The sequence below is a fragment of the Gopherus evgoodei genome, chromosome 10 (genome assembly GCF_007399415.2).
Source record: "Gopherus evgoodei ecotype Sinaloan lineage chromosome 10, rGopEvg1_v1.p, whole genome shotgun sequence".
NCBI classification, from domain to species: Eukaryota; Metazoa; Chordata; order Testudines; family Testudinidae; genus Gopherus; species Gopherus evgoodei.
In genome coordinates, this window is record NC_044331.1 from 79,187,355 (window position 1) to 79,214,865 (window position 27,511).

Here is a 27,511-nt window from a genome sequence, read left to right on the forward strand (position 1 = left end):
TAACCAGTCGCAGCCGGATTTTCAAAAGCCAGAGACGAACAACCCCTTTCTGCAGCGGTTTGATAGTCACATGACGAGGAAGTCTCCACAGCTTCCCTCTTACCAGACATCAATGAGACCCAGAAGTCCCCCTCCTTCACCACGATCCTCTCTGAGGATGAAGAACCCTCCTACTGCTCCTCCTCCCTCTTTGAGGAGACCAGGGTCTCCAGTGGCCAGAGAAAATGTCTCCTCTTCTCCTCTATCATGGAGACAAAACTCCTCCACCGCTGGGAGCACAGCACCTATAGATTCCACCTTCCAGCCCATGCCATCTCCTAGGCCAACAGCTCATAACCCATTTATCAGTCAGAGGAATTGGTCTCCACAGCCTGTGCTAAAGCAAGTCAATAGCACAAGGGGTGAGCCACCTTCCAGCCTGCCATCCCCACAGCCCACCCTAAAATCCAGTTTATCGAGGTTTCAAATGTTTGGCTCAACCCCCCAAGGCACCACCCCAGCCACCCTGCCTGGGAGCTTAGCCCCTCCAGGGCTCCATAATCCTGCCCCTAGGGAGCTGAAAGCACCCTCTTCACTTCACCCATCCCTGAGGAAGTTTGGGTCTCCTCCTGAGGCAAGGTCTCCTAGCTTTTCAGCCAGGGGCGCTGGGAACAGACAGTCATCTTCCCCTCAGCTATCAAGAAGACTGAGCTGCTCACCTGTGGAAATGCACAGGCAGCTCCCCCAGGCTTGGAACAGGCAGCCCGAGCCCCCAACTAAAGCAGTGAAGCCTTTAATGAGAAACTCGTTTCTGAAGCAGTTGGGCCATCCAGCGGGAGCTCAGTCTCCCCTCCCACCATCCCTGATGCCATCCGTCAGAAACAGGCCGCCTTCCCGGGGATCGGCAAGAACACTCTCCCCTCAGATGCTGACACGCCAAGGAAGCCATCGTGTTACCATCAAAGACTCTCCTAACTTTCTACCTGGCTGGCCCCCGCTCCCCATGGATGCTAATGGGCCAGCGGGGCAGCTGCCTGCACGGTCGCATTGGGACGGGGCGCCTGGGAACGAAATGCCAGCTCAGCGAACTCCATCACCCAAGATGGCAGGAGGTGGAAGCATGAGGAGCATTTCAAAGCTGCCTCCACCTCCCAGCCCTGCTCCTAGGATCCCTAAGGCATTTATCAAACGCATCGGTCAGCCTCTGGCTGGGATGACCCACACCCCTTCCATGAGGAGGCCTTCTCCTGCAGAAACCAGCAGCATGCCTGCGAGCAGAGCAGGAGGTGGGAATGCATTCCTGAAACAATTTGGACAGCCAGTGGCAGGTCAGACATCAGGACCCACGGCTCTCAAATGCTCAGTAAGAGAGGGCGGACATGGAGCCCAGGGACAATGCCCACCATCACCAACAGATCCTAGACGCCCCATTGGTAGGATCCTTTATCAGAAGCTGGCCTCTCCTGCTCCGTCCCTAAAACATGCTACGATGCCAATGGGAGAAGCAAACAGGTCACGGTCACCTACCCCAAACTGGGCACATAAGGTTCTGGGTGGGAATTTGTCTTATTCAGCCACCTGCAGCTCCCACGCTGTGCTGAAAGGCAAAGCAAATCTGGGCCCTCAGTCGCAAAGAACTGTGGCCTTCAAAGGCTCCCATTCTGTGATGGGAGCTGGCCCCTCCTTTGCCGGGTCCCCATCCCTGCAGGAAGCATGCAGCAGATCAGCAAAACTCCCGGCTGAGCAATTTGAGAACGAGGACATGTCAGGGGACGATGGCACGGGGAGGTACGCTGTTGTCACGCCACAGGTCCAGAGGCTGGGCACCTTCAGAAATATGTCCTGCATGCACAAGCAGCACTGGGCTAAGCAGCAGATGGTGAATGTCCGTACGTCACCCAACGCGTGGTCTTCTGAGAAACTGCTTCATAACCCTCCCACTGAGAGCCTGAACAAGTGGTCGGGCCGGCGAGGAGACAGCGCTGCTGGGTACCTGACCCACAGATCCTCAGTGCAGAACCAGGGTGATGGGAACCACTGGGAGCGTGGGAACACAGGCAAAAAACCGCCCTGGCGTGATAAGGTAATTCCAGGGATATGGGCCAGTTTGGTTCATTTGGAGCAGAATCCAGACCTGGGGCCAGTTTAGATTGTAGTAAACCCACGGGGGTTAATCTGAATGTAGGACTGGATCCAAAGATCCAGATCCAAATGATGTCAGGGGGCGTTGGATCAGGCCCTTACACTGAAGAGTGAGCAACATTTGGCCCCTTGGGTAAGCAGGTACAGCTCTCTTAAAATCCTCTGGGCCAAATCTGCAGTGAGATGTGGGGTGTAAGTTACACATTGGACAGAGAAACAAATTGGCTGAGTGCTGTGGAAAACACCCCGGTTTGAAGGGTTAAAACCAGACCCTGTCTATTAGTAGAGTTAATGTGCAGCCCCTGGTTGTGCTCCTTCTCCACCCTCCTCACAGCATGGAATGAGCATCAGGCACTTGCAGCCAGCCAGCCGAGGAACCCAGGAGTCCTGACTGCCAGCCCCCTGTTCTAACCACTAGATCTGGCTCCCTTCTCTTGCAAAAGCGCTGGCCCCAGAAGTGAAAATAAAAAAATGTTTTCTCCTCTGTGCCATCCGGCTCTGGCTCTGACGCTCCTCTTGCTTGCTGTGGGGTAAGGATGCCCGGTGGTGTCGGCAAGATGAGACGCGCTGTTACATTCAGACCATGCCAGTGGGAGCGTGGCTTTACCCACATGGCAGTTCTGAGCAGGAGAGAAGCTAAAGTGGCCAGCCTGTGCTCCCATGCAAACATCCCCTGCTTGGGCTGACTTACCCACTGACAGCCAACCCCCCAGAAACCACAGCTGGCACCACAAAGCTGGCACAGCTAGCAACTGGCACCTATGCTGGAAAGGGGAAACCAGCTCAGTCCAGACTGAGGTTTAATAAAGGCACAGAGCTATCCCTGGGCTCTGTCGCTGTAAAACTATAAGCCCCCCCACTGCAGCCAGGGTGGCAGCTGGTACTTTTGGAGCCGTTTGGCCTCTGTCATAGCAATGGAACAAAAGAGATATGTAAATGCAGAGACTTGATCTGTGGCAGGTAGCTGCATTGGAACAGAAGGAGCATTTTAATTAGAGGGGCCTCTCTTGGCACGCACTGGCTGACAGAGCTCATCTGAGACCTAGCCCAGTACGTGACTGGCTTGCCGTGGATGGCGATTTGCTTACATGCTTGCTGCCTACCCTGGGGCTGGATGCTCTCCAGGTTAGGAGCTACAGTGATGATTGAAAAAGCTCCAGGGTTTATTGTCTGCTCTTCCAAGCTGGTGACTCTTAGTTACCTGGGCTTTCTGTGAAGTAACAGACGCTCTGTGGCTCTTCTGTGCATTCACCTGACGCTGCGCGAGGCATTTAAAATCACGTTAGACAAAGCACAGGGAATGAGATGATAGGGACCAATCCTGCACTGGCTGGCAGGAGGTGACCTGGGGACCCAATGGGTATCTTCCACCTCTGAATGTCACACAGGGATTGTAGCAGCGCCTCAGCTACCCTTTGCATTGTTCTTGAAAGCTAAATAGGTGCCAGTGTGACAATATAGGGACCTGTGTATGTTACCCAGCAGTTCAAGGCATGCGCTGTAGTGGAATGCAGAGGGACAATACACTGGGGGAGCTGCTTTAGCACACTGAGGGACAGTGTGGTTTAGTGGGTAGGGCACTGCATGGATTCCCCATCCACATTGTCTGGTTAGATTGTGATCCTTTTATGTCAGAGACTGTTTCAGTCCCTGCTCTCGGTGCTACTGTAATGCAAATAATTAACGGTCATTTTCATTTTCTCTCTCTGTCTACATGGGAACAATCAGGAAAATAAATTCACACCTTGTGTTAATTCAGATTAAAAGTGGATTAGTCAAACCACATTGAACCCATGCATGGAGACTCTCATTCAGAATTAAAGTGGCCTTAATTTGGTTTAGCTTAATTCACAAGAGTGTCCACAAAGGGATTAATTATGGTTTAATGAATTTGCTTTAAAAATTAATTTGGATTAACTTTCCTGAATGTCCCCATGTAGACAAGTCCTCAGTCTAATATTCTGTGTGTGTGCGAGCGAGGGGTTGCAGCTTGTAGAAGAAATGAATCTTTGGGAGGGGGTTGATGGGCTGGTCTCACATAGGGCCCAGCATGAAAGCCTGGGTGAAGAGGGGAAAGACAGGGCAGCAGGGCTGGTATCATCAGTGGAACAAAGTGGAGGGCAGGGAATGTGGTTAGAGGTGCAGACCAGAGCAGAGTTGTGCAGGGTTTGGAAACCAAGGCTGAGAGGTGTGAGCTGGATATGGTAGGTGAGGGGGAGTCTGGGGAGAGATGCAGAGGGAAGTGGCATGGTCTGATCTCAAGACATCTCTCTGCTGAAGCTCCTGCCCAAAGGGGTCACTCCATAGCTGCTGTACCCCTGAACAGGGCCAGTTCTGTTCTACTTTATTGGAAAGCCATCTCCATCAGGCAATTGATTTTTGTGCCTCCATAGCTACAACTGGAACCCACTGGTTAGTGTGTTATGCATGTCCCAATTTGCAGAGATCTGGCCCTGTGACAGGCCCTAGCTACAAGGGCTGGCTCTTTAGCTCAAGCTGTAGCAGCTCATGCTTTTAGCTCTGGAGGTCCCTAGTTTAATCCGTCATGCTGGCCAAGATGGCGGCCGTCACACACCCATGCCCAAAAAGGGCTGAGGAGAACGGAACTGTTCCAGGGCCTGGTGTCCCAACCCCCACACAGTCCCTGGCCTTATTGGTGGCTGTACCAGGTGATGCCACCTGGTGGCCTGCTGCAATGAAGGGACTTGGCAGCAAAGGTTTGGGGTCAGATCTCCCCCTTTGCAAAGTCCCTTCTGTAAACTCCAGCTCCACCTGCACAAACCTCATTGCTCCCTAGGGTTTCCTCTTGCTGATGGGAGAAGGTTGAGCCAGTCCAGTAACTATAGAGCAGGGGGGATCTTGTCCCCAGCCCCAGCAGAAGGACATGCCAGTTGGACCAGTTTGGGAGCAATAGCTTGGCTTGGGGTCTGACCCCGACTCTCTGTCTTGTGAGGCCCCCGAGCTGGCCAGAGAAGTTCTCTACCCAGCTGCGCCCTGCAATAACTCCCCGATCTGCATGTCTTACTCCCTGAGTGTAGATGCACTCCATCCACAAACTACCGTCCAGGAGCCCCCGAGAAGAGCCGAAGGAAGATGGCGTGGAGGACATGACCCAGCTGCAGTAAGTGACTGGCCAGCATGCTCTGGTTGATCTAAAAGGAGTGCTAATCACCATGGGCTGGCTGATGTCACTCAGCAGAGCACAATTGTGGGCTCGGGGCCAGGGCACTGGCCTGGAATCAGGAATCTGGGGTACAGGCCCAGCTCTGCCACTGACCTGCTGTGTGACCTTGGGTGAGTCCCATCATCTCGGTGTCACCTTTGACCCTCCGTCTTAGCTGTTTGAGACAGGGGCCGTTGTCTGTCCTTGGTTCTGTAGAGTGATTAACACAATGTGCTCCCCAGGCCCTAGCATAGACCGTGCCCACTGCTGTGAACAGCTCCTGCAGATGCCCTCCCCCGAACCACTTTAAGATCTCACCAGCCTCGGCACTGGATTCCCTTAGTCTGACTCCAGCCTCACTTTTCGGAGCTTTGACTGCCTGTGCCAGGGAGGGGTGCACGTTGGTGGCACTGAGCTGGCTGGGTGGAGAGGACAGGAGCGGATTTGTTGGCCATCAGCCTCATCCTCTTTCTGAAGGTGCTCTGCACTAGGGCCATGGCCTTGATCCCTTTTTGTGCTGTGTGTTCCAGGGACCTCCAGGAGGGCGCAGTGCTACAGAACATCAAGATGAGGTTTGACCGCGAGTTAATCTATGTAAGTTCCTGGCAGCTGAAGTCACACTCAGAGTTTATTACAGACCTCAGAGTCTCCTTGGCATTACCGGTGGAGGGTCCTGTCTGACACTGATGTGCAGAGTGTGCGTCTGGTGGGTGGGTCACTCACAGCGCAGCGTGTCAGGATGCCTGGGTTCTAGTCTGCTTCACCCACATCTCGCTGTGTGATTTTTTTGAGCAAGTGACTTAACCAGTGTGTGCCACTGTTTCCCAGAGATGGACCTTCCCCCACTTTTGTAAAGTGCTTTGAGATCCTTTGGTAAATGGCATTAGACGTTACTGTCACTCAGCTTAGATGCCTGCTGCTCATCTTCCGCCGAGCGGTGGCTGAGTGTAAAAACATGAGCAGCTCTTCCTCTGTGTGTCTCTTGCTGCTGCAGACCTACATAGGCAGCATCTTAGTGTCCGTGAACCCCTACAAAATGTACAACATCTACGGGACGGAGCAAGTGCTGCAGTATGAAGGAAGGGCGCTGGGAGAGAATCCCCCGTAAGTACATCCCCCACCCAGAGCGCAGTGTGCTGTCTATCTTCTCCTGGCATGTTACAATCCCCTTCCGGCTGGTGTCCCTGTTGCACAGCCTAGCTGCTCAGGCTCCTTGTGCTCTTCTTGAGCTCAGATTGTCATGGCCGGGGACCCGAGCCTGCAGAGCTTTACTCCAGGGAGTAATCCTCTCTCACCCCAGTAGGCCTACTGCAATCCACAACCACTTGGGGCAGTAAGGGTTTGCAGGATCAGGCCACGGGGTTTGGCAAGATTCTGGGCAGTGCTGAGCAGCTTAAGGGAGGTGCTGCACAGGGCACTCAGGCCCAAACGGTCTGTCTGATGATGAAGCAGCTGTCCTCTCTCTTGAGTGGAGATCCCAGAACAGATCTTTCCTGCCCATGGGTAGCAAGCCTGGGGTTTGATCTGCTGGGTGTCTTCCGACTTCCTTGGTGCCAGTGGCTGACCTAAGGCGAGGGAGCTGGCTCAGCTCAGAGCATCAGAAGCCTTGTCCTGCTGCCAGCCAAGGTGTTGGGCTGGTGGGAACCCTCCTCTGCAGGGACCATTTTTCCCCTAACACTCTGTGTGTCTGGCTCTTTTGCAGACACCTTTTTGCTATTGCAAACGTCGCCTATACCAAAATGATGGATGCCAAACACAACCAGTGTATTATCATCAGGTGAGAACTTGCGGCCTCGCTGGGGAAAGGGAGTTTCCCTTTTGTTCCAAGAGGTGGCCCCTCTAGCTCCGGCTTGAGCCCGCTCATGGCAGCTTGCCCAGCCACCGCCCATGCCATACCTGGCCTGCAGGTAGATCTGAGACATCCTTCTGCAGGGCTGCGAAGCTGGCATCTTTATCATCATCGTCATGGCAAATCCCAAAGGGATGTCGATTAAGTGCATCGATCTCTAGCTGGCATCTTTAACCAGCCCGACAGTATTAAAATCAATATAATGGTAAAACTGCCAGGCCTGGTCCAGCCCCTGCTGAAGCCAGTAGGAATTTGGCCATTGATTTCAATGGGAGCAGGGCCGAGCACAGCACCCATAGCATGTGTAGCTGCCGCTCGGTTCGGTAACCTCTCGGTTGGCTCCAGCTGATTGACTGCATGCTCAGCGACCTTCCTTATGTTTGCGTCTTCTCTTTCTAGTGGCGAAAGTGGTTCTGGCAAAACGGAAGCCACCAAGCTGGTCCTGCGTTACCTCGCAGCAGTCAGTCAGAAACGCAATGTGATGCAGCAGGTACAGTGTCCTTCCCAGACGCCACGCGCTATGGTGCCACTGGCTCCTGGCCGGCTACAGCTGCTGTGCTGCCATAAGCCACCAATGTGCCCTGAGAGCTGGCAGCTTGGCAGGAGGTACCAGAGGTGAGCGGCTGCCTGGCAGGTGCATTGGACCAGGATGTACTGGCCTGCCCCGCAGCACGGCAGGTGCCTTCCCCCTCAGATGTCCCAACCTAGCTGGCAGCTTGGCAGATGTGTCCTCATGGACAAAATCAGCACATTTTGCAACCCAGCAGGTGCAAGCATTCCTTCCAGAGGTACCTGGCACATGCAGCAGGAGGCAGTTAAAACCGAAGGCTGTTTGGAGCCTTTTTCCATGATGGCTTTCAGCGCCTTATTCCCGGAGCCATTTGCAAGCAGACATTTTTCCTTGGGACCCACATGAGGTCTCTTGGCTCCCTCCAAATCCCTCTCTCCCTTGCTCTCCGTGGCTAAACTCAGGGATCTCTGGGGACACCAAGCTGTGCCCCTCCTGCCAGAGCAGGGGCCTTCCTCGTTCTGCCTGGCAAACAGAGCATCAGATGGACCCCGTGTGAAAGCCAGAGAAGGGTCTGCATTCTAGGAAGCCTCACAAAGCCCCCCTGCAGCAGCAGGATGGGCAGATGTTGGTCCCATTCCCGGGAAGTAGGTCCCATTCCCCAGGTGATTCCTGGGTAAACGTACAGTTCTTTGCAATAGAATGTGGCTTATTATCCTCTTCTCGCTGCCGGTATGTTGATGATCCTGGCCTGTTGTTGTTCCTATGCGTCCCTGCTGCACTACCATAGATAGAGGTACGGGGTGTGTGCGTGGGATGTAAAATTTCCACTTCCCTAACAGAGTGATGCCGAAGTGGCCTGCTGTGTTATCTCTGCTGAGGCTAAATCCTGCAGCTCAGAACTCCCCTAGGAGTCACTGGGAGTTTTTTTGCCTGCAGCCTTGAGCCCTGTGTGTGTGCATGGCTTTGCAGTGACTATCTTTTCTTTCACTCCCCTGCTCTCCTTCTCCCCTCCTGCCCTCCTTCAGCCATCATCAAGGGGGGAGTTACAGGTCCCCCCTTGATGGGGGCAGGGGACTGGACTCGATGACCTCTCGAGGTCCCTTCCAGTCCTAGAGTCTATGAGTCTATGAGTCTATGAGTCCCCAGGCACTCAGTGGACAGGCTAGAAAACCCTTCTCGCATTAGAACCAACCCTCGCTCCAAGGCTTGTGTGGGAGCTGTTGCAGAACAGACAATGACTGTTGCATTTGCGGACAGGTCACTGTATTCCACTCCTTAAATAGAAAAGGAACTAAAGGAAGCAAAACCCTGGTCTCTCTTCATTGCTCAGCCAAATGTTTAACTTGGAAGCACCATTTTCCTGAGGCTGCATCTGGGGGAGAATGGAGGTTTTGCTGTGTTCGCCAGTTTTCAGGTCCTGAATGCCTGGGATGGCTTGTGTCAGTCACAACTACTGATGGTGAAAAACATTTCCGAGCAGTGCTGGGTCCACCAATGGGCCAGAGGTCCTAATGTCCAAGGCAACATCTTTTTTAAAAAAATGTACTTATTAATTTAAAATTATTACCATGGCATCTAAGAGCCCCAGTCAAGGACCAGGACCCCATTGTGCCTGTTGCTGTACAAACAACAAAAAGATTTCTTGGGGAAAAGTCAACATGGTTTTTGTAAAGGGAAATCATGCCTCACCAATCTACTAGAATTCTTTGAGGGGGTCAACAAGCTTGTGGACGAAGGGGATCCAGTAGATATAGTGTACTTAGATTTTCAGAAAGCAGTCAAAAAAGCGAACAGGATGTTAGGAATCATTAAAAAAGGGATAGAGAATAAGACGAAGAATATCTTATTGCCCTTATAGAAATCCATGGTACGCCCACATCTTGAATACTGCGTACAGATGTGGTCTCCTCATTTAAAAAAAGATATACTGGAATTAGAAAAAGTTCAGAAAAAGGCAACTAAAATGATTAGGGGTTTGGAACGGGTCCCATATGAGGAGAGATTAAAGAGGCTAGGACTTTTCAGCTTGGAAAAGAGGAGACTAAGGGGGGATATGATAGAGGTATAGTTATTTACTTGTTCCCATAATATAAGAACTAGAGGCCACCAAATGAAATTAATGGGCAGCAGGTTTAGAACAATAAAAGGAAGTTTTTCTTCACACAGTGCACAGTCAGCCTGTGGAACTCCTTGCCTGAGGAGGTTGTGAAGGCTAGGACTATAACAGGGTTTAAAAGAGAACTAGATAAATTCATGGAGGTTAAGTCCATTAATGGCTTTTAGCCAGGATGGGTAAGGAATGGTGTCCCTAGCCTCTGTTTATCAGAGGGTGGAGATGGATGGTAGGAGAGAGATCAGTTGATCATTGCCTGTTAGGTTCACTCCCTCTGGGGCACCTGACATTGGCCACTGTCAGTAGACAGGATACTGGGCTGGATGGACCTTTGGTCTGACTCAGTATGGCTGTTCTTATGTTCTTTGACAAGGTCCCTCACCAAAGGCTCTTAAGCAAAGTAAGCTGTCATGGGATGAGAGGGAAGGTCCTCTCATAGACTGGTAACTGGTTAAAAGATAGGAAACAAAGGGTAGGAATAAATGGTCAGTTTTCAGAGTGGAGAGGGGTAAATAATAGTGTCCCCCAGGGGTCTGTACTGGGACCAGTCCTATTTAACATATTCATAAATGATCTGGAAAAAGGAGTAAACAGTGAGGTGGCAAAATTTGCAGATACAAAACTACTCAAGACAGTTAAGTCCCAAGCAGACTGCAAAGAGTTACAAAAGGATCTCACAAAACTGGTGACTGGGCAACAAAATGGCAGATGAATTCAATGTTGATAAATGCAAAGTAATGCACATTGGAAAACATAATCCCAACTATACGTATAATATAATGGGGTCTAAATTAGCTGTTACTACTCAAGAAAGAGATCTTGGAGTGATTGTGCATAGTTCTCTGAAAACATCCACTCAATGTGCCGCGGCAGTCAGAAAAGTGAACAGAATGTTAGGAATCATTAAGAAAGGGATAGATAGTAAAACAGAAAATATCATATTGCCGCTATATAAATCCATGGTGCGTCCACATCTTGACTACTGCGTGCTGATGTGGTTGCCCCATCTCAAAAAAGATATATTAGACTTGGAAAAGGTTCAGGGAAGGGCAACAAAAATTATTAGGGGTATGGCATGGCTTCCATATGAGGAGAGATTAGTAAGGCTGGGACTTTTCAGCTTGGAAAAGAGACGATTAAGTAAGGATATGATAGAGGTCTATAAAATCATGATTGGTGTGGAGAAAGGGAAAAAGGAAGTGTTGTTAACCGCTTCACATAACACAGGAACCGGACGATCACACAATAAAAGGAATAGGCATCTGGTTTAAAAAAACAAAGGAAGTACTTCACACGATGCACATTTGTCAACTGTGGTACTCGTTGCCGGGGGATGCTGAGAAGGCCAAAAGTATAAATGGGTTCAAAAAAGAATTAGATAAACTCATGGAGGATGGTTCCATCAATGGCTATTAGCCAAGATGGTCAGAGACACAACTCCATGCTTTGGATGTCCCTAACCTTCTGATTGCCAGAAGCTGGGACTGGGCGACAGGGAATGGATCACTCAACAATTGCCCAGTTCTGTTCATTCCCTCTGAAGCACCCGGCACTGGCCACTGTTGGAAGACAGGATACTGGGCTAGCTGGAGCATTGTGGCCCTTCTTATTTTCTTATGCAAAGGATGGGGAAGGCTTTTACTTCCTGTCCCCAAGAGGAGCAGGCTGGAGGTGGAGGCACCATGTTTATCCTTGACCCAGGGCAGCCATGAGGGTTAATCTGATGTGTCTAGCCAGTCTTTTGTTTCTGCACTGTGCCCATCACTGCAGCGTCTTGGCATCCCTAGTTGCACTGTCTCACTCTGACCAGTGCTTGGTGGTTTTTTTTTGTCTGGCTGGGGCAGATCCTCGAAGCGACCCCCCTGCTGGAATCCTTCGGAAATGCCAAAACAGTGAGGAACGACAACTCCAGCAGGTTTGGGAAATTTGTGGAAATCTTTCTGGAGGAGTAAGTAATGATGAGCCTATGAGTGTCCCTCTAACACCCTACTCTGTGTGTCTGAAACTGACCCCCAGCCCGAGGGAATTCTGCCTCACGATCCTGCCTCTGGGCTGCTGACTGGAGGGACCACGAGAACCCCTGGGAGATGTTAGATCCTTGTGCTCCGTGGCTGTGATTTAATGGTTCCATTCAAAGCACAGGAACCATTCAGCTCCTCGGGCTGGGCAGTCAGCCAGCCCAGCCATAGGCAACACTTTGTGGAAAGGTGTCTCCCCAGACAGATTGTATCCTTGTCCCTCTTGCGTATGGGGAGGGGTTGTTTGATTTTAAGGGCCTGCTTTTAAAAAACCCATGTGTGTGCCATTGCACACCTAATTTGCACTGCCAATTGTGTGACTGTGAGCACTGCCTAATAGATGCATAACTGGCTGCATGCACACCCAACTGCTAGAGCTGCATACGCAGTCGCGGTAACCACATGCACAACTCAGTCCTTTGCTTCAAATATAAGGCCCTAAAAATATTCCTCCTTTTGAGCTCCCCAAGTCCCAGCTGACATGGCCTTGTAGCGGGGCTGCCATTCCTCCAGTCTCTGGATACATCTCAGTCCCTCATTCAGATACATGAATGGGGCGGAGGAGGGCTTCCATTGGGGCTGGGATATAGGATATGGGAGCACCAGCTCCCCAGCAGAAGGCAGTGACTTCCTCAGTTAATGGCACACATCGAGAAGCTAGACAAAAGTGTAACTGCTCTTGCTGGAAGGTTGCAATGCAATATGACTTTATTTCTTAGAATTCAGAATGATAACACACAGTAACCAAAACCAGAGAGTGACAAAGCAGGCTGTTCCCTAAAACAAAGAAGCACAAGTCACCCCACCTTGCTCTTAGGCTGTCTGCCTGCAGATTGTCTGCTGCTCCCAGCCACTTCACAACAGAGCCCTCCAGCATGCAAGCAGGATCAGGAACTGCTTTCCTCCTTTTACCCCCCTCCCACTCTTAAAGTGATGGCTTGCAATTCCAACACAGTCCTCAATACACCACACTCAGCGACTCAAATCCTACACCCTTCTCCTTGGTCCTCTCGCTTAGCCTGGGACTTGGGCAGCTATCGTGGTTTTCTGTCTGCCCATCCATCTAAACGTTGCTTAATGCACAGCTGGAAGGCACTCAGATACTGTGGTGACGAGGGCAGCATAAGAACCTTTGCAGAATAGGCTAGAATCCATCTCTCCCCACTGAGAACAAGGAGGTGGTTCTCTTCTGCATTGGCTTTTAGTGCAGGAGGTTTAATTGCTGCCTATCTGACATAGTCTGCAAGGCTGCAACAGCCAATCCGTTGTCTTTGATGGCTGCACATGGTTGGCTCTTTGTTTACCAGAGGCAGCAGCAGGCAGATGCCATACTGGTGGCTCTCCCCTCACTCAGCTGTGCTGGGAGTTGCAGCATGGGCACCTGGGTAGCAGGATACCCACAGTGCTGAGCTCTGAGGCAGATTCAGCTCGGATTCAAGGGAAAACAATGGGCAATGACTAGTCCTTGGACCCAGAGGTACTTCAGGGGAGAGATTAGATGAGACACTGGGCCGGCAGTGCCAGCTATGGAGCTGAACAGTACTGGAGTAGGATGTTTCCCACTGAGCAGACAGCCTGGGACCTTGGGGGACATTCATGTCCCTCTGGAGTGATGAGCAGGAGCCACTGGTTGGCATCGGTTGGGCACCTCCCACACAGCCACTGTCCTGCGGGTGCAGAGGGCTGGGTGTGGATAGATCCTCAATCCTTCCAAGTTCCTTCACTCTCTTGTGTCTGACAAGATGCCTTGCTAAGATTCCCAGCCCCCAGGCGCTAACCTTTGTCTCTCCCAGAGGCTTGATCTGTGGTGCCATAACCTCACAGTACCTTCTTGAGAAATCAAGGATCGTGTTTCAGGTGAGTCCCAGCATTTATTGTGCCACCCCCCGCTGCCATCACCATGTCACGATGCTTCCTTAGTGTTGTACCTCTTGTTTCATAGGCCAAAAACGAAAGGAACTATCACATATTCTATGAGATGCTAGCTGGCCTTCCTGCTCAGCAGAAGCAGCAATTCTGCCTTCAAGATGCAGAAACTTACTATTATCTGAACCAGGTATGGAGCCCACGTCCGCACGTGAGCTCAGCAATCAGGCTCACTTGATTTATTGTGTCTACTGGTGCAGCACCCGAAAACCCCGATCAGGACCCGGGACCTGGTCCAAGGCCTTGTACAAACACACAGGCAGACGCAGCCCCACCTCAAACAGCTGACAACCTGCAATTCCATTTCTTTCTGGAGCTGTGATAGCAGCCATGTCCTTGTGACATTCAGGTTGCTTCGCTCCCCAGATCGGTAAATCCCCAGTTCCAGTAAATTTGCGTCCCCTGTCGTGTCTAATTCCTGGGCCTCGGGTCGCATGTTCCACAGATATGCTTTGATTGGGACCTTTGCAGGGGGGTAACTGCGAGATTCCTGGCAAGAGTGATGCTGAGGATTTCTGGAGGTTGCTCAGCGCCATGGAGATCCTGAACTTCAGCACCGAAGACCAAAACAGCATCTTCCGAATTCTGTCTTCCATCCTCCACCTGGGGAACGTCTACTTTGAAAAATATGAGGTAATCATCTCCCGGGGGAAGACGGGAAGGGGACCCAGGGCGCAAAGAGATACTGATAGCAGGGACTTGAGATGCATGCTGCCAACTAGGGCTTTGATCCAATGTCTGTTGGAGCCAATGCAAAGATTCCAGTTTAGCTTCCATGGAATCTGGATCAGACCCTAAGCCCCTGTGCAGGGAGGAAGCTCTCAAAAGAAAATTGAACTCAAGATTTTAGCTTCTCTCCATTTTGTGGAATCTGCATCCAAAAAAAATCCCTGGCCCACAGAGGATCCTGGCACCATGGGACACCTGAACTACAACACCCAGGAAGCCCCACAACAGCTTTGGCAGACGCAGTTCCACATCGAACCAGCAGACACAAAATGTTTTGATGTTTCCAAATCAGCACTTTTCTGAACTTGCCGTTCTGCAAAATAAATTGAGATTTGGACATTTAAGGGTCCATCTGGGTCAAAAACCAACATCAGAATATCAGCCTTTTCCATGGCAGGGACATTCTGACTCTTCCGCTAGCGCTAAACAATAATGTTGACAATGGGCCAGATCCTCTGCTAGTGTAAATCAGTGTAGCCCAAGTGAAGTCGGTGCTTCTATGAACACCAGAGCAATAGGGCTACACTGATGTACTCCAGCTCAGGATCAGGGGCTATATTCATAAAGAGAGATGGACAAAGCCTTCAGTATGAGGTCCCCTAGGTTGTCCCTGGGTACCAACTGCGCTGGCCCCTGGGAAGTTGCCCGCCAACGGGCTGTCTTTGTGCTTCACAGACAGACTGCCAGGAGGTTGCGTCGGTGGTGAGTGCGAGAGAGATCCGTGTGGTAGCCGACCTGCTCCAGATCTCCCCAGAGGGGCTGCAGAAGGCCATCACGTTCAAAGTGACAGTAAGGCCCAAGGATTCGAGATGGCTGGTTGGACAGATGGGTGCTGTGGCTAGAGGGACATCTTGGGGAGGTAGACGGCAGTGAAGAGAGTCTCTGCTCTGAGACTCTGCTCACTTCATTGCCCCACAGGGGACTGGTGTATTTTCGGTATCTGATCTGCCAGCAGGACACTGCTGCTTTGTTTTTCATGTTTGTGGGACATCCCTGTGGAGTCCTCTGCCCCCCTCATCTCTCTCTCCATTTATACAACATCTGAGTGTGTCTCGGCATCTCCCCACATGGACAGTCACCAGCCCTTTGTTCCATCCATTTCTGAAGGACTCAAGAGATGCTCCCTGTGGACGACTGTCCCACCCTCTAATAGGCCTCACTGACAGTGACGCTTTTTCTGAATTTTCCTTCACCCGGTTTCATCTCATCCCTCTTCTCCCGCTCTCGATCTGCCTGGTTCAGAATGGAGCAATGCATGCTGGGGCTTGTAGTCTCCCGTGGGCCGCGTGTCTGCATTAAGAGGTGATGGCAGCCCCACACTGGCTTTAGGGAGGATTTCACCTCTTTGTTCGATTTTGCCCTTCTCAACAGGAAACGCTGAGGGAGAAGATTTTCACCCCCCTCACTGTGGAAAGTGCCGTTGATGCCAGGTAAAGGAGGAGATGCTGGGATCTAACTCTGGCTCATCAGCACGCCGCACATGGAGACTGAGGGATTCAGAATGAGGAAAGGCTGGCAGGCAGTGGCAGCTTATCAAAACATGTAATAAACACAGCCAGATGCTAGGGACAGTGTGGCAGGCAAGCCCTGCTGTCCTGCTTTAGGCGGGATTCAGCAGACCAATCTACTTTGTACCTGCCCTCTCTACTTATACGCCCCCCTTCCCACAGTGTCTGCGCACCTCGCAGTCTTTACCTGTCAGGTAGGGCATGGCTATTCCCATTTAATAGATGGGGCATGGAGCCACAGAGAGACTAAGCGACTTGCTCGAGGTTGTACAGGGCACCTGTGGCAGAGCAGGGAATTGAATCCAGGTGTCCCAAGTCCAGGCTAGCGCCCTTACCACTAGGTTTTCCTTCCTCTCTATCCGTTGTGTTATCCTTCCTTTCCTTTCCCTGTTGTAAGACTGTCCTGCTTCTTCCCATGGTATCCCACCCTGTGGCTAACCAGTGCAAAGGCAGGAAACCTTCCCCCTTGTGACTGACACAAACCCAGAGAATGCTGAGAGCGTGTTTTCCAATGTGTGTCTCAAATCTGAGGGCATTTTGAGGCTCTTTGTTCTGCCTGGGACCCACACTTGAGTGAGAAATGCCCCAGAGCACAACCTGGTTTTACCTGTGCTGTATTATTTCAGCCTTGCAAAATTGCCCTGGAGAGTTACCAGCCCAGGCACACAATTGATGTGCCCTCTTTTTTCTAGAACGATGGAAAAAATGAATCATATGTTACCCACCCATCAGGTTGGGCCAGATCCTCAGCTGGTGTAAATCAGTGTCACTCTCTTGGCTTCAGTGAAGCTGTGGCCATTCACACCCACGGAGGAGCTGGCCGGAAGAATTTTACAGTGCTACCAGGTGGAAACAGACATCCTACGGTTTTGGGTCTGGCCATCTGGTTACTTTCCACTATGCACCAACTATTTCAATCATTTTATTAAAAAAAAGAACAGGAGTACTTGTGGCACCTTAGAGATGAACATGTTTGTTTGAGCATAAGCTTTCATGGGCTACCGCCCACTTCATCGGATGCATAGAATGGAACATATAGTAAGGAGATATATATACACATACAGAGAACATGAAAAGGTGGGAGTTGCCCTACCAACTCTAAGAGGCTAATTAATTAAGATGAGCAATTATCAGCAGGAATAAAAAAACTTTTCCAGTAATAATTACAAGATGTGAGGATACTTAACATGGGGAAATAGATTCAATGTGTGTAATGGCTCAGCCATTCCCAGTCTCTATTCAAGCCTATTCAAGATCATTTTATTGATGCATGTAGCTCAAAATGCTACTGAAGGGCTGGCAGATTTCAGCCGGGTCATGCCCAGGGCAGACTGGGACAGAGGGATTGGGGGCGGGGATGGGGTGGGAGGGAGCGCTACCAGTCTCCCAAAGCAACTGGGTCTCAGTCTGGCAGCCCCTTCCACATGTTCCGCTGTGTCCCAACAGCTGTGCTTGTCTCCTCCTTTTCCCAGAGATGCCATTGCCAAGATCCTGTACTCCCTGCTCTTCAGCTGGCTCACAGACAGGATCAACAAACTGGTCTACCCTAAAAAGGAGGCTCTTTCCATAGCCATTCTGGATATCTATGGGTTCGAGGTGAGCAAGGCAGAGGGCTGCACCCATCCCTCATGTTCCTGTGGCAGGTCAGGAGAATCAGAACGTGGGATTAAATGTAGCCTGGGTGTGCGTATGGGCATCTCCCACTGAAGCCTACGCGGGTCTCAGGCCAGATCTGAATCCAGCTCCTCATGAGCTCAGCTAGACAACACCGAAGGCCCTGGTGGTACAAATGTGTGTTACCAACTCATACTGGCACCAGTGTGACCTACTGGGAGCCACAGCGTGACTGATTGGGACCTGGGTCAGAAACAAAAGACATTGTGAATGGAAATGATCAAACCATAAATTAAACTCTCCTGCCCCCAACTCTCCGCTAGGATTCACAGGAATCCCATCCATGACCTGAGATGCGCCCTCCTGCTTTCTGATGCTGCCACAACACCCCCAGCTCCCATGAGTTAGCAGCCCCAGGGCGTTTCACTCCCCAATTTTTTAATGACACCTGTGGAGAGAGTTATCAATGGCCAGGGCTCCCCCTTCCCCCCTCCACGGAGCCTGGCCAGCATTTCCCTGCATGCTTTGCGTTTTGCAGCTGTGCACTCAAAATAGTCCCAACTCAGGGCCAGATCCGCAGCTGGTGTAAATCATTGCTGCACTGTTGGGTCCTCAGCCGAGGTGTCTTACTGTAAAACAGTAGATCTGTTTAACATGCCTGTGGTTCCAGCCTTGTGGGTTTTAATCCAGTACAGGCCTGGGTGACACATCTCTCGATGTCCTGTAAACATGCCAGCGGCAGAGAATCCGGGAATGGTCTGGAGACTCAGATAGTTTTGCTGCCTGCGGCAGGAGGCTCAGTAAAGTCCAGGCCCAGTTTCTTCCCATCCTCAGCAGAGCAAATCCCCCTGAACGGTTTGTCAGGCCCCAGGCACTGATATCTTCAGAATCGGGGGTGTTTGTGTGTGTTCCAGTCTTGGCCTCGTCACCCCAGCTCCGCTGATCCTCACCCACCACCCCAGCCCGCCCTGATCTCTAGCTCTCTGCTGTCATGCTCCTGAGCTCCTGTTCCCCCCCTTCCCCTCCAACAACTCCCCACGCGCCCCCTGCGAACTTCCTATGCATAAGAACACAGGAGGTGCCAGGAGGGATCAGACCATCTAGGTCAGTATCCTCTACCTACGTAATCCAGTTCTTTCTTATGCCAGCCGTGGGCTGTCTCACTGTATATCATTACCTGCCGTTCCAGTCCAGCTGCACCAGTGCATCTCAGTTCTGATCCCCCTCTCTCCCCTTCATGGCGCCTCCTCTGCTGCTCACCTCTCAAACCCTGACCTGCAGCACCCCTTGCTATTCCAGTCCTGGGCCTCTCCTCGAGAGATGCAGCTGGATGTGTCCAATGGTGCCATTTTACATGGTCCTTCTCTGGTGAACACCAATGGGAACGAGGCTGCAGCCCAGCAAGTGCATTTGCAGTTCAGAGCAACGCTGGGATTAAACTTCTAGGTCCAGGGGTGAAAGTCTGCTGTGCTCACTCACTATCCCTTAGCCCTGCTGTTCCTGCTTCCAGGCATGCTTTACATGGGCGTGTATTTTCCACAGGACCTCAGCTTTAACAGCTTCGAGCAGCTATGTATCAATTATGCAAACGAATATCTGCAATTCTTCTTCAACAAGATCATCTTTAAGGAGGAGCAGGTGAGCTGGGGAAGCTGGTTGGAATTGGGGTAGTGCCTGGCCTCTTGCTTCAGTGCACGCTACCTGCCAAACCTGCAAGTGAGAGAACAGTCTGGTGCCCCTGCATAACACCAGCCCCTCAGGGAAAGCTGCACAGGGTGCAACCATTCCCAGTCCCCAGAGCTTACTTCAAAGCCAGCAGGGCAGGCTCCAGAATTATTTGACACCCTCATTCTTTGAAGACCTTTGGTTGATCCCTGTGCCCTCTGGATAATGGGAGTTCTTCTGGAAAAGGTTGGCCTAGTAAGAACTATGTCAAGGCCAATTAATCATAATAAAGACCTATGAGAACATAAAAACATAAGAACGGCCCTACTGGGTCAGACCAAAGGTCCATCTATCCCAGTATCTGTCTACCGACAGTGGCCAATGCCAGGTGCCCCAGAGGGAGTGAACCTAACAGGCAATGATCAAGTGATCTCTCTCCTGCCATCCATCTCCGCCTTCTGACAAACAGAGGCTAGAGACACCATTCCTTACCCAGCCTGGCTAATAGCCATTAATGGACTTAACCACCATGAATTTATCTAGTTCTCTTTCAAACGCTGTTATAGTCCTAGCCTTCACAATCTCCTCAGGCAAGGAGTTCCACAGGTTGACTGTGCGCTGCGTGAAGAACTTCCTTGTATTTTTAAACCTGCTGCCTATTGAGCTGGCAGATTAAGCCCAAATCACTGAGGCCTTTTGCTTCCCCATGACTTTGCATATGCTTCCTGCAGGAGGAGTATGTCCGGGAACAGATAGAGTGGAAAGAAATCACCTTCAGCGACAACCAGCCCTGCATCGATCTCATTGCTCAAAAGCCACACGGGATTCTGAGGATCCTGGATGATCAGAGCGCCTTCCCTCAGGTAGTGGCACTGCAGAGGGCTCAGCATTGCCAGCTGCTTATTGGCAAAATGCTATTCATTTTTAAAAGTGATCATGGCAAGCTAACCAGAGAGGCAAGTGCCATTAGCTGCTGCAGATTCAGTGATGATGGGGTTGATCCGCCAGTCCCTGGGTTCATTCTGATGCCTTGATCTCTGTAAAGGCAGATAGCCTTAGTTATATACTCTGATCCATGTGTACCATAGCTTTAGAGAGGGATCCTGGACGCATCCTATGGTCACATGAAAGGCATTGGTTCAAATTCAGAGCTGCTGCGTGAGCAGGTGCAATTCCACTGTCTCCCCACCAGGGATGAAGGTGGCCAAGCAGGGCAAATGAACTGGAGCAAGGGCAAGATTGGAGCAAAACTGCCTTGAAACAGGAAGTATTTCCTCTCTGTGGGTGCATGTGCACACACCAGGGCCCCCTACTGGATGGAATCAGAGTTGCACAACTGTGTGTCACAGATCCTGTGCTGCTGGATGAGATTCTCCCTTAGCTCGTGTGGTAGGAGGGCTTGGCTTTCAAGCTATGTCCACACTGAAGCTGGAGATGTAATCTCCAGCTCAGGCAGCCATACCTGTGCTAGTTCTGACAGAGATGGCATGCTAAAAATAGCAGTGTAGCTGTGGCCACATGAGGGGTGGGACAAGTTAACTTTCCTGAGTACAATCCTGTCTGAAACCCTTGGAATGTACTCGGAGCAGCTAGTCTCTCCCATCGCCCATTCTGCTGTGGCTACGCTGTTAAGGGCATGTCTACCCAAGAAATTACACTCTAGCTCCAGTGCAGACATACCCTTTGAGCAGGAGGGTCTGCAGTTCAGCTGCTGTGTTGCTATGGAGTTGTGAGTGGTCATGGGATCCCTGTGCAGCATGGAGAGGTTCAGGAAGTTCCAGGTGGCCACAGACTGTCTAGAGTGGCTTCCAGCCAGGAATCTCAAAGAACTTTTGCAGATGTTAATAAATGACGCCTTCCAAGCCCCCTAGGAAGGAGGGGGCACTGAGACATGTAGCAGTGAGGTGACTTGGTTGGGGTCACATAGTGAGTCAGTGGCAGAGCTAGGAACAGATCCCCAAAACCCGCCCGTCTGACTCCGAGTTCTGTGCTCTAGCCATTAGGCAGTGCTCCTCCGAGCTTGTTGCCCCAAATCCAGGTGAGTTTCATCTGGTTATAGGTTTCATTCCAAATGTTTTGCCAGCTCTGCCAAGTGCACCTTGTGATGTAATACCCCTCACCTATAAGCCAGTGCTGAACATGGTGATGATGAGTGCAGGTATCAGCAGTTCCTTCCTAACCCTTCAGGCTATCAGTTTACATGCCCTGAAGCATGAATTTTTTTTCCCACCCCAAAGTTAATATGAATGGCTACAAGTGTTTCCAATGCTCATATCATCATCCAGCCTTCGATCTGGCTGCCTGCTGATGCAGAGCAGTCCATAGGGGCTGGTTAAACAGTGATAAAGGCTGGCTAGAAACAGTGAGGGTGCATGCTTGTGGCTGTAGCCTGCAGGCAGTCAGGTTGCCTAATTAACCCTGTGCACCCCTATTCCTACTTCCAGGCCACAGACCATACCTTCCTCCAGAAGTGTCATTACCACCATGGCTCCAATGCATTATACACCAAACCAAAGATGCCTCTCCCAGAGTTCACCATCAAACACTATGCTGGCAAAGTAACCTACCAGGTGAGTAGCTGGAGAACTGGGATTCGGAGTAGGACCAGTGCTCTTTAACTGCCAGTCTGGCTCTCTTTCCCACAGCTGTCCAGCGAGCGCTAGATCCTCAGCTGGTGTAAATCACAACTCCAGTGGTGCTCTGCTGGCATTTCCCAGCAGAGAATCTGGCCCTTCATTTCTAGATCTTCCATGTCATACCCGATGGGTTTGAGTAATTGGGGAGGGATCTGTTTATTTTCCCAGGTGCACAAGTTCCTGGATAAAAACTATGATCAAGTTCGCCAGGACGTTCTGGACCTTTTTGTCAACAGCAAAACCAAAGTAAGAGCTCACGCTGGCCTCTGCCATTGCTGGCGGTGCTGGCTGGGAGAGTGGCGGGGGGGGGGGGCACTGGTGATGGATCTGGGGGTTGCCTGATGGTATAGTACAGCAGGACTGCATTTTCTATAAGAGGCAGTGTGACCTATTAGACAGAGCAGTGGACTGGAGTCAGGAGTGACCTCCTCTGTAAAGTGTGTCGAGGTCTACGGATGAGAAGAGCTGGGTGTTATTGTTACATGTACTGCCACTGGTGGGACTCCCTTTCCCACGCAGAGCAGTGGCTGCAGTGAACGTAACGGGGCTGCCATGTGATTTCCCTCCTGGGAACTCTGTCATGCCTCTGGGCGGTATTTGTTCAGCTTGCTCTCTGCCAAACAATGCAAGTCCTGGCTGCCCAGGCTGAATCATGGAGCTGGAGAAGGCCTGTGATGTCACCTCCTTCCCAGGAGCTTGGTGCAGGATCGGTCTCTATAATAGGTTTCCCAGGGATTTGTCCAGCTGCTGAAGTCCATTCAAGAAGCTTGTGTGGATGTGAGTGGAGCTGGAACTAGAGAGATCTGTGAGTAACCCAGAACACGGATACACCCGCCAACCTACGGGCACTTGTTAATCCACCTGGCAAGTTGGCCAACGTGGTTTGTAAATGTACCACCTTCCCCCAAGACAATGCTCCTGGGCAGAGTGGATAAAATGTAACAGACGAGGCCGCTCTAGGATTTTGAAGAATACTCATATGCAGATGCTAGAGACAAGTGCTTTAACAGCCACTGAACTCCACTCATTCCTGACATACTACCCCTATCTCACTCCAGCTAACTTGGCTGATAGCACTTTGCTCTTCCATAGCGCCTTTGGTCTGAGTATCTCAGACAGATCACGTGGCAAAAACCAAACAAGCTTCCCAGCATCCCATGAGGACACAGTATAGGTGATCCCATTTTGTAGGTGGGGAAACCAAGGCACAGAGCAGGGAGGTGACTTGTCCAGGATGACACAATAAGTCAGTGACATAGCTGGGAAAAGAACCCAAGAGTACTGACTCCCATTCCTGTGCTTTAAGAGTTGAACCCTGTGAGGATACACTGTGGACATAACAAACAATAATAATCCCTAGCTCTTATCATCAGTAGATCTCAAAGAGCTTCACAGAGGAGGTCAGTACCATTATGCCCATTGTACAGATTGGGAAACTGAGGCACAGAGTGGGGCAGTGACTTGCCAAGGATCACTCAGCAGGACATTGGCAGAGCTGGGAATCAATCCAGGCCTCCTGAGTCCCAGTCCAGTGCTCTATCCACTAGGCAACACCACAGAAAACATCTCAACAAAGTCCTATTCCATCCTGCTTTTTAACCATGCCCCTCCCTTCCAAGGTGGTAGCCAACCTCTTCTTCGGCCATGCCCAGTTGGTGGCCCAGCAGAGGACCATGATGGGGAAGAATAGCACAATCACCCGGCGGTATAAAGCACCGACGGTGGCAGCTAAGTTCCAGCAGTCACTCCTGGACTTGGTGGAGAAGATGGAGAGGTGAGTGAGCAGGGAGCTTAAATAAACGGATTCAGAAATTGACTATTCAGAGGGGGGGAAATGGGCTGGTGGGAAAATCTGGCAGCTCCTCGTCATTCCACATTCCAGAGTGGGGTATGGACCTGCCCAGAGAGTTGTCCCACAGAGTTCTGGTCTGGAACACAGAGGGAAGGGATCTTTCCAGGACATTGTAACCACATAGTTGCAATACATTGGTCTCCAGAACCAGAAGCTAAGACTCTCAGTGGGCCTAGGGGAGTTAGGTGCCTTGGGAAGTCCCTGCCAGCGTGGCTGACGTGCCCAGAATGATCTGTGCTGAAGACCTCCCAGCACTTCCCAGGAAGCCCCGTGGCCTCCAAGCTCGTGGGTTTCTTTGTCTCAGCTCCCCCAGCGGATAAACGTGTCTCTCTCTCTTCGATTCAGGTGCAACCCGTTCTTCGTCCGCTGCCTCAAACCCAACAACAAGAAGGTAAGAACGCGCCATGCGGCTGGGGTGGTGATGGTGGGGGCCAGATGCTGGGTTAGCAGTGCCAAAGGCACGTCTCATTGACATAACCCCGGAGAGGGAGTTCCCCCTTCCCTCCCTGTTTCTATTAGTCCTGGGTATGATGCAAATGGTGGGCTGGGGAACGGGCTGTATGGAGAGGGGGTCGGTGTCCTGAGAGGTCTTGTTCCTGTGCTGAGCAATGCAGTGGCCACTGACGTCAGCTGGAGCTGTGGGTACTCAGCGGCACCTCTGAACATCACGTCCTAGCAAGGCACCCACAAAGGGATCCCGCTTTTAAAAACGGGGGACAAAGTGACATGCCCAAGGCACCCTGTGAGCCTGTGGCGGGGCTGGGAATGGAAGCTGCAGTTCCTGACTCTCAGCCTGGGCTTTACCCACTAGATCCTGCTTCTTCTTAGCACAGGAAGTAAGGCCTGGGTGTCCCGTATGGGCATTGTGATAAGTGCGCCCAACCCTGGCTGGGGTCACAGCGGGTGCTGTAAAGGGAGAGGGCAGCTGGTAGCCCAGTGCCTTTCAGTTCTGTGCCACGCGGCCTGCAGTGCACCAGGCATCTCCAGTGACACTGTTCCCCAGCCTGGATCCTATCGCTCTAAAGGCTGCTGGTGAGATGTCTGGCCTGCAGCTGTCTCATTGAACGAAGGGAGACAATGCACCGAGACCGGACCTCACCCATTGTCTGGCTTGTTTGCTCTCGAGCAAACACACTTCCTGCTCTTTACCTGGCCAGAGAGCCAATAACACACTGCATTGATGTCTGTCTCTGGCCTCACGCAATGTGTGTACCAACTGTCCTGGGCTCCGCTGGTTGGAATCTCAGGCCTGCTTAAGTGTGTGTGATCACATTGCCCTCTAGAGGCTGAAATTGTGAGAGCCTATAAGCCTTAATATCACCACCACAGACTGCGCATTTGGCCACCTAAGACACATCTGATCTGGGTGGCACCAACCACTTTGTTCCTGGAATAGCATTTGTCACAGCCGAGCAGATATAAGCTCTTTGCAAACGTGCTACTTGACACTTTGTCACAAAGAGTGAGGCAAAAGAGCTCTGTCCAGAGAGGAGAACCCCCTTGGAGATCAGGCTTTAGTTGCCGGTGGCGGGAGGTTTGCAAGCAGATGAATTGCACAAAAGCATTTCAATAACATCAGGAAATGTGATGCTCTAGCCATGCTGTCTCATATGCAAGAGCTTCCTCCTCCTGACTGCTGCCTTCTTCATTTTGCCTTCTCTCTTCTCCCCCAGACCTCTCCCCAACCAGTGAGACTCCTCGCACCCAGACTCTGATTCAGTAAAGCTCTTAAGTAACTGGGTAGCTTCTGGTCCCACTGAAGTCAGTGGCCTGAAGTCGAGCATGTGTTTGAGTGCTTTGCTGAATCGAAGCTCTAAGGATGCTGCATTGTCCCCACACAGCCACCAGCCCTGTCTTCCTTGCTCTTGCTTCAATCACGAGTTGTCTGGTCCCCACTGCCCAATCCCCCTTTGGCTTGAACAGGCAATTAAAGCCAGGCTGTAACGACACCCCCCCCCCACCTTTCCCCTTGCTCAGGAGCCAGCTGTCTTCGAGGAGGACATTATCAGCAGCCAGCTCCGGTACTCTGGAATCCTCGATACCATCCGCATCCGCAAAGAGGGCTTCCCAGTTCGCATCCCCTTCCAGATCTTCATCGACAGGTGCTGCTGCCTGGAGCTGTGGATTCCAGACTGAGAAGCTTTGAGATGGGGGTGGGAAGGGGCATTTCCCAAGAGTGAGCTCGAGCAGAAAGTGGAAGTGGTGGGAGGGAGGGCAAGGTAGATTCCTCATCATTCAAATCAGTTGTAAAGGGGCTGGTTCCCCACACAGGTGGAATGCACTGTAGACAACAATCCAGTTCCGCCCCCTGCAGACGTCCTAACGGGTCTCCTCCCTCTCTAATTTAAATGAGTACTGGGGAGTATGTCTCCCGGATTTCTGTTCTGGGCCCTGTTCCTGGCTCTGATGTGGGTGGAATTACTCATGAAGGTTTGTCTTGAGTTGAGTCTGGATCTCATGCATTAACTGTGCTCCCGGGGCTCTGTAGGTACAGGTGCCTTGTAGATATCTGGCCTGGCCTCACCCCAGATGGTGTGAGCTGCGTGGAGGTGCTGAAGAAGCTGTGTGCCGTGAATCCCACCACATACTGCATTGGAGTCAGCAAGGTACGGCTGTTGCCTTTCCCTTTGACCACGGCCAAGAATGTCTGAATAGCCTGGACAGGGGAAGGGAAATCAAGGGCAAGATGTTGTGCGGATTCTGCCCATAGTGAGGGCTTATGGCTGGCTGGGAATGGGATGATGTCTCAATCTGGGGGAACCCTGCACCATTTGTATCCTGTGGGTCACAGGGTCTGTTTGCAGGGACTGGCAGGGGAAGCTACCTCTGCAGGTTCTCTGCATGAACCTGCCACTCCAGGGAGGGCAGAGAAGGGCCTAGGTGGCCAGGTGACATTTGTCAAGGTTGATGGACTGTTAGGGTCAACGCGCGCAAAGAGAGTGAAATCCCAAACCGTAATGTCGGGCCTGAGGTCACATTTTCAGTTGTGCCCACTCAGCGGGCACGTGCAGCCATGCCCACAGAACGGCATGCCCTGCTTGCACCTGGCACGGCATTTGTGAATCAAGTAACTGCACTCACCAGTGGCCCTGGTGTACAGAGTGGGTTCTCCACACGAATGCTTACCTGCTTGCATTGCAATCCTGGCAACGCCGTGCACACCATTGCACACTCACTTTTAGCACATGCACGATATGGAAATTAAACCCTAACTCTAACGATATTTCCTGGGTCTGCCCTGGCTGTGTCCATCTGTTGTCTTGTGTCTTCAGCTTAGACTGGAAGCTCTTTGGGGCTGGAGCTGCATGTGGTTCTGTGTGGGGTCTTGGTCTCTGACTGGAGCTCCTACATGCTACCGCCATACAAATAATAATAATGCTAATTATAATAATAATCCAGCCCAGATTGTGCAAAACTCATTTGTCTGAATCTCATCAGGTCATGCCTGCCAGAGGCCTCCTGGAAGAAAGGAGCTAAACCACGCCAGTATCGCCAACCCCAGAAGTTCAAAAATCATGAGTCAGACCCCCCAACTATCATGTGATTGGCCTCAATATTATGAGATTTTAAAAAATGGATTATGTTTTTGATTTGGCTTTGATTTTTGAATTCCCCATGCGGGGCAGTTACAGTGTGTGATCTCCCCCTGCTCCACCCCCTGGGGTGTGTGGGACAATTAGTATAGCCAGTAAGGTGGTTCTGGCCCTGCTGTAGAAGCTCTTGCTGTTGCTTGATGGTGCAGAGCTTCCAACTTCTCCCCAACCCCAAATTCTAATTAATGAATTCTCTGTCCCTCCCCCAGCCCC

The 27,511-nt window shown here is 51.3% G+C and overlaps 1 protein-coding gene across 1 annotated transcript in view; it reads left to right on the top strand.

Moving 5' to 3' along the window:
- Positions 1-5,159: 5,159 nt before the first annotated feature.
- Positions 5,160-27,511, top strand: part of MYO15A (myosin XVA) — an 80,303-nt gene continuing 57,951 nt past the window's right edge. Inside the window, 21 exon segments of the mRNA XM_030578690.1 lie at positions 5,160-5,242; positions 5,815-5,878; positions 6,279-6,388; positions 6,987-7,061; positions 7,533-7,623; positions 8,432-8,437; positions 11,602-11,705; positions 13,569-13,632; positions 13,718-13,831; positions 14,173-14,334; positions 15,106-15,219; positions 15,802-15,860; positions 17,411-17,534; positions 19,095-19,190; positions 19,949-20,080; positions 21,662-21,787; positions 22,022-22,099; positions 23,473-23,627; positions 24,051-24,096; positions 25,683-25,807; positions 26,194-26,311. Coding sequence (XP_030434550.1) covers positions 5,160-5,242; positions 5,815-5,878; positions 6,279-6,388; positions 6,987-7,061; positions 7,533-7,623; positions 8,432-8,437; positions 11,602-11,705; positions 13,569-13,632; positions 13,718-13,831; positions 14,173-14,334; positions 15,106-15,219; positions 15,802-15,860; positions 17,411-17,534; positions 19,095-19,190; positions 19,949-20,080; positions 21,662-21,787; positions 22,022-22,099; positions 23,473-23,627; positions 24,051-24,096; positions 25,683-25,807; positions 26,194-26,311 — 2,046 coding nt within the window.